The sequence below is a fragment of the Simochromis diagramma genome, unplaced genomic scaffold, assembly GCF_900408965.1.
Source record: "Simochromis diagramma unplaced genomic scaffold, fSimDia1.1 OVJJ01000596.1, whole genome shotgun sequence".
Taxonomy (NCBI): Eukaryota; Metazoa; Chordata; class Actinopteri; order Cichliformes; family Cichlidae; genus Simochromis; species Simochromis diagramma.
In genome coordinates, this window is record NW_024387245.1 from 8,813,537 (window position 1) to 8,828,931 (window position 15,395).

The window sequence follows — 15,395 nt, forward strand, 5'->3', positions numbered from 1 at the left end:
GCATCCACAGTTGTGAAGATATTATTTTCGAATTTTGTGTGATGGTAGATGCCAATAACAGCTGTTAATTTCAGTGAAAATTGAGTCAAGGTCAAGGTTACACTAAATGTTTTTAAAAAACCTTCAATTATGGACAGTCTTAAGACCTCCCAACTATTTAGTATGCTTTGCGGGACACCAGTACCTAGGTTGGCTAAGCATTTGACCTTGACAATCATTGTTAGCACCCAAGATCAAAGGTGGATATCACAGTTTTTATTTTTTTCCCGATATGACACCCTACACAGCACAAAATCACACACTGCATGAATATATCTTCCAATCTCACATTTTTACATCTTGTTCTTTCTTGTTTATCCAGAGCCCTACCACTGTGAGCAATGGCATGCTCCCTGCATATTCCTGTGACAGCACTGCTCCTATGTCTGGACCACTAGCATGTGTACCTATAGCATTTGTATCTGTTAGAGGGTGATATTAAACAAAACTTAGAATGTCCAAAGGTGTCCATCTAGACCACTTACTTTTCTCCTTTAATTGATGGACGGATGAAAAAAGCTTTTCACAATGGCTATCCCAACAAAGGTACCTCATTCTGGATCTTTGGCACTGCCATGAAGTGTCTCAAAGGATGAACCAATGCTGTGTCTACACATAAAATACAGCAAACTAATTTTAAATTGTATCTTTACACAAAAAACATGTCATTTGTTGCCATTTCTTCAATTGAATCTATGAAAAAATGTAAAAGATGACATAGTGTGACAGGCATGAAATAGCATTTTTGCACAAACAAGGCCATTCCCAAAGAGCTATTAGTGGAAAACTTTTCTCTGTATCGTGTGCAGTGTGTTCTTAAAAACGAACACGTACATGACAAAAGATAACAAGGAAGAAGTAGCAGACCTAAAAAAAAAAATATCTATAGCTGAACTGAAAATATGAAAGCGGTATCTGAAAATCATGCCCCTAAAGAAATAGGAAAACATCCTGCAAAAATCAGGTGATTCATCTACTGTTCCCTGGAGCCTCATCAGGAATGGTCTCAGTGAAAAGATGGCTGTCAAGAAGCCATTCTTAAGCAGGGAAAACAGGGAGGAAAGGTTGAGGTGTGCCCAAATTACACAACATCTGGACTAATAGCAGGTCCAATACTGTGTAAATTTTGGTTTGGTTTGGTTATTTGGTTCAAATAGTCATGGATATGCATGAAGGTCAGGAGAGAGATACAACAGTGAGAGTCTACAGTCATCTGCAAAACACAGTAGAGCCGGTGATGTTCAGGATCTTGTTAAAATTGACAGAATTATGAGCACAGAACACATGTAGCATCAGATTTTGATCCACCGGGCAATATCATCTGCAAATCATGTGACTGGTAACGACTTCATGTCCCTTTGGTACAGATTCACAACCTGATCCTACAACAATGGAAAATGAGCAGTACAGAGATAACCTAATATGTACAGGCATACGGTTTGGTTTGTTATTTGTTTGGCTGCCTTACTAAAGAGAAACAAATTTAAGTTGCTCCCTTTAAATCTAAAAATCAGCTTACCTCAATCTCATTGTGATTCTGTTGCTCCTTTTTGTCTGTAATGAGCTATTGCATGGGTGGCCCATGGATGAGATCCAACTGAGGATTAAAGCAAAAACACACCAAAAATGTAAAACAAGTGAGAACAGAAAAAAACATGTTTTTTGAGTGGTGAGAAAATGGAAATTAAAATAGCTTCCATGGGGAGCTTATTATTATCTGAACAGTCAAATGGCAATTCATTAAAATAAGTGGTTCCCACCGCCATAATATCAAACACAAACAAATAAAGCACACTCTGAAGATTAGTGGCTTTTCCTTTGTTTCCCCAGAATCATTTTATCGCTCTTAGTTTGGCAAAGCAGAAATTTAGAATAACAAAATCTTTTGATCTAAAACTGAGATGACACTGGGCAAAATGTGTGAATTTATTCATAGAAAGTCATAATATTAATTGTATGATGACACCGCATCACAATATGATCGCAAAAAAAGTATTAAAACAATTTTCATCAAACGAGTAAAATGAAATAAGACAGAAATAATCAAATAGCAGATTAATCATTTAAAACAATATAATATACTTTATATAAAAAATGTAGGATTTGTCAGTGTATTCTTTATTTTTTTTTTACACTTGCTTTATAGATTCAACAAAAAATCTGTAATCTCTGATGATTGAAATTATTTAAGATATCTGACATCTTAACATTTATTCTGGTGGTCAGAAATGCTTTTCTTTTCGTGATGGATGAAGAGGACTGGATGTGCACTGATGTCTACACTCTGTATGCTGCTGTTATTTTCACATAGAGTTTCTAAATCTTCCTATAATTGTAATATTCCTCTTGGTGTATTAATATAATAGAAGATCTTTGAGGGGTGCACACCAACCAAATAACAGCACTGTAAACATCACAGCACAACAGCTGTAGGGCTGTGTTCAAAAGGAAATGAAAGAAAATCCCTCGATAAGACAGCTAAGTGAATAATATGATATTATCTTGCATAGCTTGTATATTACAAAGCAAATTGTTTACACACGCAGACTTAATCACATACAAAATTAGTTTAATATTGAAAAAAAAAAAACCCCACATCACAGACTGACTACTGAATATCCGTCTGTGTTATTGTGCCAGCAGTATATTTATTATATAGAGTAACTGTCTAACTATGCTGAAATATCTTCAGCCATGTTAAAGATCACTGTTTTTTGTTGTTGTTTAATTGCATGCATTCTTGGTTTCCTTGGGATATAAATCCAGCTTTATTCCTGCTTGTCTTTCACCAGTACAATGCTGCCCTCCTATGGTAAGGTTTAGGTTTTTTTTGCAGGGATCTTTGTATATTTGATACGAATCAAATTTATAACAAAAGCTTGCAGTGTTGAGGGATTTGTTTTTAAAATTCAAACTACATTAGACAAGACTAAACTAATATTTTACTGTTCTAAGCTGCTTAACACAACACCTTATGCAACACCAGTGTACAAGTGTATTATTAGCACTTTGAAGATTGGCATGAAAACCATACGGCTCTTACCTACACGGTCACATATAAAAAGAGAAAAAACAATCATATTTTATATCTGTGACATTGACAGCAAAGTAATTTAACAGATGTATGTACGCTGCTATTGTTAGTTCCCATCAAGCACAGAAAAACAACCTCCCGGTCTTCTGCACGAGTATTGTGTGGATCAGTTTAATTTAATCTAACACTTCTTGTTTCCTGTAAAAATGACTCCCCCCCCCATATTCAGAACACATATTTTGTGGAACATGAGGGTTTTTGCAGAATTAGCAGGTATTCTTTGCGTTGTATTTATTCTTCTGTGTTTTCTGAAAAAAAGGGCATCATACCAGCAATACATTTAATGGTTTCCTCAGTCATATTTAGTGATACAGATGAAGGAGAACCAAATACATCCATCCATCCATCCACTCTTCCACCCACTTTCTTATCCTGGTATCAGTAGTGGGTGCAGAGATGAACTTGCTGGCCATTGTCCTCAGGTTTCCCAAGATGCTCTAAGTCTCCTGCTCCACTTTTCACTCAGTCATGAACAACAACACAAATTACTGAAAACCCTCCATGTGATGTGGCATAACATAGTGTGGGCACTCCACCCTTTTCAGGCTAAAATCTATGGATTCAGATATAGAGGAACTAATTCTCATCCCATTTGCTTTTATTTTTACTGCAAGGATCACAGGGTGGGCTGTAGATCATGGCTTGTGGATCCCCACAGGATAAAAAAAATCACTGGAAATGGACACCCTCTGGCCCTTTGTTACACATAAATTGTGCTCATAAAAGTTGTGGTAGTGTCCACATGAAACAAGTCTGACTTGTGGAACAATCCTTGAACGGGTAAAGATCCTCCTAGTTGAAACCTCCTGGCTTTAATGATATTTTTAACTGAAAATCAACTGTTATAAACAAGTGCAACACACCACTACATTCCTGCTTAAAAAAATCTCGAAAGTATAGTTGGTGACAGAAAAACAACAGTGTGTCAAAACTTTACTTACAGTTTGGAGCACTTTTCACAACCATTGCCATTGGTGATTTTCTTCAAATTGCTGGGATTCTGGGATACCTAGCTGTTCCAGGTTTATACTACCACCAATTCAACTGACTGTGACACTGCATCAGTCCATTATCTGGGATTAAATTGTCTTGACTTGCTGTGTACAAGGTAACCAATGAGATGTTTGGGTCTGTTAATGAGATGCAGTGACAGTTAAAATATTTCATGATGCGCTGCAGCACAGGAACCATGAAATCAAATAGTAAAAATAATCAAAATTGTTTTTAAATGAAATTAATTTATACTTTAATAAGTAAATGGTACGTGTACCCATTTAATTACGTATTTTGTAAATTATTAATTATTTATTTCCTACTGTAATTAAATGAGGACACATGCTAGTTTTATTTATGACACGTTGGCACTTTTGGCGTTCAATAAGTTTGTTAGGCGACTCCTGCCTTTCTCACTGCAAAGACTGATTTAAAGCAAAGAGCAACACAAACATTGTGAGCCGGCTGACACTGCCCCCTGCTGACAGTACACATTTAAAACACGTAGACGCCGATCTGCAAATCTCTGGGAGACATTAGGACACGCCCATATTTACGCGTCATCCCCAAGACACCGCTTGACCGCGATGACCTGTGCATGCATGCCTGCTTTCAGGGTACTTGGAAAAAAGTATAACTGTATAACAGGGATGACTACTCATCCGTGGTGGGCATATGTGTCTGCGAACTTGAGAGTGTGCGGCTTATTTTTGTACTTAAATTCTTTTTTTTGTAATTAACTGTCGTACAGGGATTGAGGAAAGACTATTTACTTTCCGCTGCCCTAACAGCCTAGAGAAGATTTGGTACATTTAGGTCTTTTTATGGGTGGGGGAAATAATTTTACAAAAGTACTGTTAATATAATATTTATTATTTAATTATTTATTTTTTTAAATGTGAAATTAGTCCTTTCTCACCGGCGACACCACGAGCAGCTACGTGACGTCATTTCGGGGGCGGGGCTTGGATTTTTTTCTGGTGTATTTGCAGAATACCTCACTTCCTCGGCTGCTGCCATTATTGTGGTGAATGAGGAAAGAAGAGTGGGAGATACGGGGACAGTGGGGAAGAACGAGAGGGAGGGTGGTCTCAAGAAACAAGAGCTAGCTGCCTCTGGAGCATACAGGGAAGGGCCCTCATAACGGGCGCGAGCAAGCCAGGTTATGGCTCATTCGGCTACTAACGGTGTGGACCAGGATCTGGCCAGCAAGAGGCTGCACTCAAGGTAGGAAGCCTCGGGAGGACATCGGTATATCATAAGGGGGGGTCAGCTCCGTAGCACGTCCTTGAATGCCGAAAAAGAGACAAGTAAGACGATTGAGAGAGAGAATAGCAAGGGCTGCCAGCTCACAGCTTTGCTTACTAAGGAGGAACTGGGCAGGGGGAGCTTGACCAGCCAGCTTTCACAGATTTAAAGAGCTCAAGACCCAGCCACAGCTGCAGCCAGAGCCCAGCTCCAAGCCTCATTCCTGGCTCGGGTCACTGAGCGGCTGTGGCTGGAATGTACAGACTGAGAGGAGCCTCATAAGATGCAGACGCGGTGTAACAAGGGGAGACTGGCTAAAGGGTGCACAAGCTGACAGCGCGCATGGTTTTTAAGGTGCGACGTGTGTGCTGAACTTCACCTTGAAGGGTGATGGACCTAAACCCAAATGCACACAGACTGGCTCTCAGAGCGTTGCTAGTTAAAACCCAGTGTTTACATACAAATGTCACAGCCTCGTTCAGTTTCGTTTGTAGTTTCTTTTAATCATCTTTGATGATCATCAGAAATATGTATACTTGCACCATTTGCCTCTTAATTAGCATAACATTTGACTGTGTCCTCCATGGCCAGGCAGTGAGAGTATTTATTAGTTTTCTGCATTATGAAGAACTCAATAATGACAGTGTTACCGAACTTTAGTTAAGTTTGACAAAACTTGAGCATATGTTATGTTGTTTGTGATTTATGATTAATCATCTCTATTTCATCTCAGATGATCCATTTGCTTATGAGAAATGTGATGTCTCATCATCCGGTCAGCTAGCTGACGGTGTGATTCAGCACCACTTATCACATAATTTTGACATTTTGTCCAGTGTCATGCATTGGACAAAACTACCATTAATCACTGTGAATATCAGAAGTATCCTACATTAAACACATTTATGGTAACATTGCCCAGAGAGCTGGGGTGAGGGAGCAGGCATGTTTATATATAAAGTCAAATCATGCTTGTATACTTTAAGTTGATACCTTATTCCATTGGCTTTAAGGGATATGTAATATACATCTTAAGTGATTATGTTAGATACTTTAAGAAAACAACAATTAAACTTACTTACTATTGTCAAGCTGCAGGAGTGACATTCACAAACCCTGCAAGGTTATCATATGCTCTGCCAACATAAACACAAGATTCATAGACACACACATGGGGTGGGTAGGACTGCTATTAGAGCTGTGATAGGTTTTCCTCTATTTAACTCAACACATGACCTTTGTACATGACGGTTTGGTGAGTGTGTGTGTGTGTGTGTGTGTGTGTGTGTGTGTGTGTGTGTGTGTGTGTATTATCTTTAAACTCCAAAAAGCATAGGCAAGCACAAAGGGGACGTTATGTTTAGGATTTATTTGTCAACTGACCTATCCTGTAAAATCCTTTTGTTTTCTTCCTAAAATGAGAACGTGTCCGGCTATAGAGATTAGTATTTTAAAGCCTATTTGTCCACTTGTGTGTGTGTGTGTTTGTGTGTGTGTGATGATTGAGGAGAACAAAACAATCTTTATATCTTTAAAAAAGAAAGAAAGAAATAACAACAACAAAAAAAGCCACAAAACATAATTAGTATTAATTCAATAAATAAATCTAAAAAAAATAAGGCAAGACTTACACAAGCTCTTTTTCAGTACCAAAGCACTTTGAATTAAACCCTCAAAAACAACTATTTGCTGCGGTTTTGTAAGCTTTGGAAATAGTACTGTTGTTTTTCCATAAACTTCATGTAATGGTATTTTCCCTGAACCTATACTAGATTTTTGCGACTGAAAACTGAAACGTTTACTAATACTTAAATTACAAATGTCTGACTCAGCACCTGTTGCCGTGTAACAAATGATTTAAATATAAAATTGTGACTTTGTTGTCGTAAAAAAGCAAGCTAGAGAAAGGGATTTACTCTGAAATCTTTAAATCTAGCCTGTCTTTCTGTCAGTAATGACAGTAGTTACTAACTGAAATTCATCTTAGATTGACTAACATCATTGCCGTGTTCATTGCTTTGTTTTCATAGCCCTGCAGCACTTGGTTCCCTTCGTATGGCCTACAGTGTGTGTGTGTGTGTGTGTGTGTGTGTGTGTGTGTGTATGTATATGTGTGTGTGTGTGTGTGTAAGTAGCACTATTCAACCTGGCTCTAGAAAACAGAACATGCAGAGAGTAAAAATGCAGCTTCACAAGAGACTTAGACAAAGGAGAGGAGGAGAGAGCCTAGCTTTAACTGAAAGTGACATGCACTGAGGAAGGAAAGCATTCCTAGAGAGTTTCTCTTTGGTTTCCCTGACAACTAGCCATGGCACTCTGTAATTATGGCTGGATTACTGAGTGCACAGTTTCTTAGCTTAACCAAGATTCACAGTGTTGGACGTATAGGCCTTTAAAAATGAAATAAGAATCAATGAATTGAATTAAATCAGCTAAAACAAAAGTATAACTGATTTTAATGATGAAATAAAATCCAAGTAAATTAGATTGCTGGCCATTAATTGGTTGAGATGTCACATACCAGTTGTAATTAAATACTACTCCGAAGCAGCGTGTATCCTAATGGGTTTACTGCTTTCCCAACTACATGCCTGATAAGAATCTCAGGTATGAGTGTTGAATAGCTCTTTAAATGTCCTCCGGACTCTGCTCTGTACCAGGAGAGCAGCAGCAAGAGCCAACACGTGATCGAAGACAGCAGATGTGACACTGATGAAGTCAGGCACAGCTTGGAGGTGGGCATGCTTTGAATGTACAGAAGTGAATCAGCTGCGCTATCAGCTGTGAGCAGACACTGAGGTCAGCTGATCTGCTGAGCGATTACCTGAAGTAACATTACACTCGATTTGGCCATCGAGGTTTTTTTTTAATGTGGTCATGAAACAGTGGTGTCTGAAAGTGAGGGTGACCTTGTTGGATTTAGAGCTAGTAGTAAATGTTCAACGCTTGCTTTATTGAATATTGTGCAACGAGGAAAAGGAAGAAGATGTCAGAACCAGGCGAGTCTATGCAAAGGTTGGTAGAGCTTATTTGCAGCATAACAGCTATTGTGAATGCAAGCTAGGTACAATCACAGTCTGTTACGTATTACATTTTGTTGCACAGAGGCGGTATCTTTGCACAAATCAATATGCTCTGTTTAAATCGTAAATTCCAAATGGACCAGTAATAGTTGTTACAGTACTGTGATAGTTGTGTATACTTACATTTCCGGGGGAGCTGCACATAAAGCTACAGCTCAGGCTATGGCGTAAGGTGTGCTGCTCCAGTGCACCTACAGTGTACATTTAGTCTAGACTTACAACTCAAGCTTAACATCTGAGCTACTGCGCATTGTCCCCGTCTTTGTAGGCATTGTGTAGCCATGACCAGTTTATGTGTTGAAGGTCACCTTTCCATAAACTTCCACCAACGTAAACATTTGGATGTCTCATCTTTACTCCCCGTCTTTGTCTTCTGAACTTTTTTAAACTTGCATTTACACTTTAGCCTAATGATGAAGCATTATTTCACGTTTATATAGGTTATAATTAATATTTGACAAATATTTATTATTGGCATTATATTGTTTTCCACTGACATTGTTGCACTCTAACCTCACTTCTGCCTCTCTACTTACTCTTGAAACCTGCCCAGTGTGCTACATGTACTCCTTGATGCCATGGTAACAGCGCTGGGAGTTTGTCTCTGTTAGACCACAAGCAGGCTATTATGAGATGAGTGTCTCCCAAACAGAACAATTAGAGGGGGTAATAAGAGGAGAGAATGGCCGACTGTTCGGCACAAATTCTTCTTACTCCGACCGCAACGATGGCAAGAATGAATGTCACTTTATGGAAATCCTGCCATGAAATTTTGCTCTTTGTTTGCTTCAACTTTCCCCCCTCTATTCTTTCTTTTTTGTGTGTGAGTCAGCCTGCAGGCTGCCTCTTGAAGTTTAGTTTGCAGACTTTGATTAAAGTGAGTGAGGATGTGTTGACTTCCAACTTTACAAACTGCAGAGTTTGGATTTTGCTCAAGCTTTTACAAAATATTGCGAGCCATTATTAAGGCAACACCCTTTTCCACAGCCACAGTTTTACAATGCAAGCACTTTATTGTTCGGCTGTGTTTTAACAAAACTGAGGCCCCCGCCACCGTCTCTGACCAGACTTGCTGTCTTTTGTTTTTCTTCTCATATTTTTGCCACATCTGTGACTTCCAGCCATAAATTGAATTCTCGTCCACCCACCATAGCACTGACGATTGGGTAGATCAACATTTTGGCCGGTACCTCCCACCTACTCTTAGCATTATTTACAAACACTCTGTATGCACAAATCCCTGCATAAGCAGTCCATTCAAACATTTAATGCACAAATCTGTGCTACATCAATATCTTCTTACATGAATTTGTCAACACTCTGTGATTAAATGCGCACATATTTGTCTCATTACAAAGTTATTAACAAATGTTCACCAGAACTTCCTCAGACCATGCGCACCAGTAGAGCAGGGCAATATGGCCAAAAATATTTATCGCAATATATATTTAAAAATTTGCGATAATGATATAACTGAGATATAATTGACTCCAGACCATAACTCCGCAACTTTATTAGTGCAAAAAACCCTCAGTGTATTTTCACTGAAACAAGCAGCTGTTTTTTTTTATGCAAATTCCTTGCTGACAGTTTAACCAAAAGACATTTTCCAGTGGAAATAGACTGAGATATCCTGAGCATAACATGTATAATACCCACAAAACTTAAAAAAGAGGTTATACACACACAATACGGTAATATTATGTTGAAGCACAGTACATATTACTCCGTGAGGCTCCCGACTATGATAGCCATAATGCTCCGACAATCCATCAAGCGGTGCTCCTTCGTAGCTTGTCAAAGTCGTTACTAAAACATCTTTTGACAGATTTTCGAGCGCCGTGTACCACATAAAGTTGGTTCAAGGTTAGTAAGCACAACCAGGATTCATACACAAGGCACACCGGATTATAAGGGGCACTGTCGATTTTTCAGAAAATCAAAAGATTGATTTTAAGTGTGCCTTATTTTCTGAAAAACACGGTAATAGCGATGGCCAGCTTCCATGCTTTACCAAAAATTGTGCTTTTGTGTGTATCTGACGGACGAAAGCCAAACTAGTTCCACACCACTGAAGTTGCAGCATTTTTACGAACCAATTCTGGTTCATCTGTTTCATTCAACGATCCGCTTTTGCCCTTGTCATTCTCTGTTGCCGCCGTGCTTTTTCCACCATGTGCATATAAAAACAAAGGCACTGCGCATGCACGTTTTACCCATATTCTACCGCAATATTTCATTTTCTTATCATTGCCTAACAGTATACCGGTATTACTGTGAACGGTGTGATATGGCGCAGCCCTACTTTCACCTGTATTTTCATTATCTCTACAGATCTATCTACTATAGAAATGTGATGGGAGGGTGGGTGTTCACAGTGAGTCAAAGTGAGTTTGACATGCTGCTGATATAACTGATCAGCTTTAAGTAAATCGCCTCTGTATTCTTTTGTATATGCACCAACTTTATGCCTTTCATCCCTCTGGCTATGGCTGTTAGGCTCTGCTCCACTTCCTGTTTGCACTGAAGGGTAGCCTTGGCACATTCTGATGCCGGTCTGTCTTTAAGCAAGTTGTTTAGCTATGGCTAGTGCAAAAATCATTTTAGGGCGGAAGGACTACAGAGCTGGCAAGTTTTCCTCCACTGTTGGAAGAAGTAGCTGTTGCTGTTTTATGTATACCAAGAAGATAACGTTGTACACTTTCAAGGACTGTTATCTAGGGTGGGAACTAGATTATCCACATTCCAGAGACTGGACTTTTTGTTTGTTATTGCCAGCCATACAAAGGTGATGAGAGTCCCGCTTTGTTCTCTGGCAGCATGTTTTTCTGCAACAACAGCAAAATTTGTTAATGTTAGCTGAAAGACAAAGAGCTGTGGAACCTCAACCAACAATACTTCACAATTTAATTGTAGTAGTTTGCTAATTTAATGCATTTTTGATTTTCGATGTCATCGAGGTTTTCACACAAACCCTTAATTTCTAAACAAGGCTGGGTAATAGAAATGGACTGGTGACAGTGCTAACCACTGCATCATTGTGCCACCCTGTTAGTATTTGTATTTTTAGACCGCTGATGACTTTGTTGCAATTCAGTATTGCACGTTCCAAGACTCTTTGATGGTTGGCTTTGCATGTTTCTCCTGTTTGTAAAGTAGTATCTAATTTCACAATGGGTACTTTCTAGTGAGCCACCTCCTAGCAGGCACAAGCAAAATACACAGTCTACCTTAACAGAACAAGACTTATGGTTGCAAACTATATATATCCGACAATCCTGAACTTCCAATCCCTTGTAGTGGGTTGGGTTCTATAAGGATCTTGTAAAAATAATGCCACCAGCTTTTGAATGATCTTCAGCCGCAGAGCTCCACTGAATAAACACTCTTTTGGTGTAAATTCATGCTTTAGTTTTGGTTTCTACTCATTCTTCTCTTCACCTTCCTTTTTCCTAATATAGTTTATACAGTTATAGTGGTTGTTCCACTGCCCTCCACTTCAGCTATGAAAAATTAAATAAGCATTTTCTTCCTGTTTACATTTTCCAATGCAAGTTTGTATCCAGTTGCAGGAGGAATTGCATACTGAAAGCAAGATTTCTGGGAAACTAATCAAAATCATTGAATTCTCTTTATTACATTGTGCACTGAGAATTAACATTAATAAGTAATTTATTTGCATTCAATTTATCATGTTATTTTGCCATAAAAGGCAAAAATAGCTTATTATATACATGTAGATGGCAAAAATAGGAAAAAAAAACCCCACTTAAATGTAAATTCCTATGTATATTTCCATGTTACTGTATAGACTGATATTTAATAAAGGGGGAAAACGACGCTGTAGTGAAGAGATCTCTTGTAAATCCCTGTTTAGCTTGTATTTTGCTTGCTGCCCCTGTGACATTGTCTTGGTTAAGTAGGGCACTTGTTAATGTAGTTGTGCTTTCTGTGCTTTGAAAGCAGTTGGACATGTGTGTCATAGTGGCAAGATTTTCATGCAGGAAGTGTTTTTTATAGCTTTAAAATAAAATTAATCTAAAGATTAAAAACAGAAAAGCAACATGTGTTTCCTTTTTAGTGAAAATAAGTTTACTTAATACGTCCCTTAGGTCTTATTTACTCAGTGTCATCTGTCTCGGTTGGTGACCTAATAATGTTTATGCTAGTGTCAGCATGTAGTTGGATTTGTTTAGGCCACTCACTGTGCTGTATTGTCTCTACTGAGGAGGTGAGGGCATTGGATTAGCCATCCCTGTCTCTCTCATCCTTTCTCTCTGCCTCTCATTGGGGCAATGGTCAAGCTTAGATATAAGGTATTCACTTTGTAATCATTGACTGTTCCTCTACTCTTGCCCAGAATGGTCTGTCATCATGCTCCCCTGTTCTTTTAAAACCTGATAGAACAACTGGTCTCCGGGTCAGACTTGAGGAGAAGTTGAAGAGGATTAGAGATGAGCACAATTTTCTGTTGGGAGTAGCGGGAACTGAATTACATAACAACAATGGATATCTTAACTTGATTAAAATCATCTGGATTAATAAAACATAAACTTGTAAACTTGTGACGTCTTAGAAATTCACTTGTTTTGGAGCTCAACGTTCGTGTGGAATGATCTCAAATTCCCTCTGGACTGTTTTGTCTGCAGGTTGCTTCACTGTGTAGTTTTGGAGCGATCTTGAGGACTTGAAAAGCACACATTTTTCTCGGCTGGCTTTGGACTGTGGTTAGAATTTACAATTGGAGTGTGTCCAGGTTTGTTGTAATGTTGCTGATATGGTGGTTTTTATTGAAGCTGGGAAATATAAACTTTATAAGACCGCAGTTTGTTAAAGTGTGAGAGGAATTCTTAGTTGTAAGCATAGTACTTAAATGAACTCTACAGAGTTAATTTAAGAGTTTTCTGATAAAGTTAGTTTTACTTAACAATACCATCATGGCATCTGAGCCTTGTCCTCTGACTGGAGCAGAGAGAGCCGTGTGTAGACTTGTCCACTGTGGACCCCGACCTCAAGCTATGCTAAAGCCTTTACCTCTGGAGCTCCAGGTGTATGTGGACAAAACAAGGACCAAGCAAAAACACAGGTACTGTAAAAAAAACCAAAACAAAACTCAAAAGTAAACCGTCAAGTTTTTACAAACCAAAATGACCTTGGTGAACACATACATTCCATATTAGGGCAATGTTATGAAATCTGACTAGAACATAGTGTAATATCAGCTGCTTTAAATGACTGTTCACGTCACAGTAAATCCTTTTTGCCTCAAAAATGACGATGCATTCGCGTCTTCGATTTGACAATAAATAAGCTGTAATGCAGAAAACTGCAAATGGTACGACTCTTTACCTTTTGAATGGAGCCTTTTGCAAAGCCTTTTGATTAGATGCAAGGATAATCCTTGCTTATCTCTACATTCTAGTACTTTATCTGGAATTTAGTGTTACTAAACTGTCTGGTCTTGTTTATCCTGGATTATGCAATGCATTTAGGGTGTATACTTCTGGATATAGCTCACTCATGAAGCCTTGTTGTACGCTTACAGTGAGTTCTGACTGGACACCACAGATGTTTTGCTGTATTTTAGCTCAGCAGCCAACTTCATCTCTGAAACATAGTTTTGTTAACTTCAAGGCATGGAGTGCAACATAGGGCAAAATACTAACCCCTTTAGCTGTCCAGAAATACCAGATTTTCATAGACTTCATGCATTAACCCTGCAGAGGTCTGGCATCCTATCCAGAGTGTACCCCTGCTCTCATCAGAGACAGCTGGGGTAGGCTTTAAGCTGCCGGAGCCCGAAGTAGATAAGCAGTTAAGGAAGTGGATGGATGACATTGTCTCAGATTGCAGTCAGTAGAGAACTATATTGTTTTTCAAATGTTTTCTCTCTGGTGTGGGTGGGACACTCTGTCTCTGTCTTATTTTGTTTCATATCCTCATGAAAATCTCAGAACATGCAAGAGAACGGCACGTCTTCGAACATCAGGCTGTTAACTGATTTAAGCAGTTAAAAGTGTATCACCTTTTCAAGGTGTTTGTCATCGAGCTCAAACTCAGTTACTAAGGCAACAGTCCACAGAATTTATTACAGACCTTGTTGTCATGGTGATACTGCGTCTCTGTGAAAGTATATTTCACTGCGGCTGTAATGGTATCCATGTTTACTGTATGTCCTAATCTGTGATAGGGCTAATGTTTTTATTTCATTAGTTTCATGACTTTATTGTATGCGTGTATCTTGCAGGATGGAGGCCTCGTGCTTAGAATTGGCCTTGGAAGGAGAGCGGCTATGCAAGGCTGGGGACTTCAAAGGGGGAACAGCGTTTTTCGAAGCAGCCGTAAAGGTCGGCACAGAAGACCTGAAGACCCTCAGTGCCATCTACAGCCAGCTGGGCAATGCATACTTCTACCTTAAGGAGTATGGCAAAGCCCTGGAATACCACAGACATGACCTTACCTTAGCAAGGTGAGCAATGTGCACAAGCTATGAGTAAAACATTCACCTCAGCTTTGTGCTGCTTGTTTTGAGCTGCTTGGGAGTCTTATTCAACAATCTGTTTGCTGCACTGTAAACAGTTAATAAACTTCACATTTGAAATCTTTAGCTGAGAAGAGCGGCATCTTTACGATAAGGGAACTTATACACAGATCAATAAACCCTGCATGCATACTGCATCATCACACGGACATTAAGAGGACTGTGCACCAGTATGCAGGAATCATGCTACGTTCTGTTATTTGATGTACACACAGTTCAAAAGGAAAACAGTCTTTTCCACCCTTTTTCTTTAGATGATTTGATGCATGGAGACCTTCATGAATTTCAGACAAAGAAATTAAAAAAAAAAAGTGAGGAGACTTTTACGTAGTAACAGTTGACAAATACCAACTGGATATTTAGCTTGTGAGTAATCTGGTCTCCTGCAGTTAGTGCA

At 38.9% G+C, this 15,395-nt stretch overlaps 1 protein-coding gene across 3 annotated transcripts; it reads left to right on the top strand.

Annotated features, from left to right (window-relative positions):
* The first annotated feature begins 5,181 nt into the window (after positions 1-5,181).
* Positions 5,182-15,131, top strand: LOC120714524 (G-protein-signaling modulator 1-like). Of its 3 annotated transcripts, none has more exons than XM_040000786.1 (2): positions 5,182-5,353; positions 14,705-15,131. In XM_040000786.1, the coding sequence occupies exons 1-2, from the start codon at positions 5,292-5,294 to the stop codon at positions 14,928-14,930; spliced, it is 288 nt and encodes a 95-aa protein (XP_039856720.1). In that variant the 5' UTR covers positions 5,182-5,291; the 3' UTR covers positions 14,931-15,131. The 3 variants fall into 3 exon arrangements, with proteins under 3 accessions (XP_039856720.1, XP_039856719.1, XP_039856718.1); XM_040000785.1 differs by lacking the exon at positions 5,182-5,353 and adding an exon at positions 7,427-8,389; XM_040000784.1 differs by lacking the exon at positions 5,182-5,353 and adding an exon at positions 12,336-13,543.
* Positions 15,132-15,395: the final 264 nt, after the last annotated feature.

Coding starts and splice junctions, on each gene's coding strand:
- LOC120714524 (XM_040000784.1), top strand. CDS start 13,395: ATGGCATCTGAGCCTTGTCCTCTGACTGGAGCAGAGAGAGCCGTGTGT. Junction 13,544..14,704: donor AGGACCAAGCAAAAACACAG/GTACTGTAAAAA, acceptor TGTATCTTGCAG/GATGGAGGCCTCGTGCTTAG.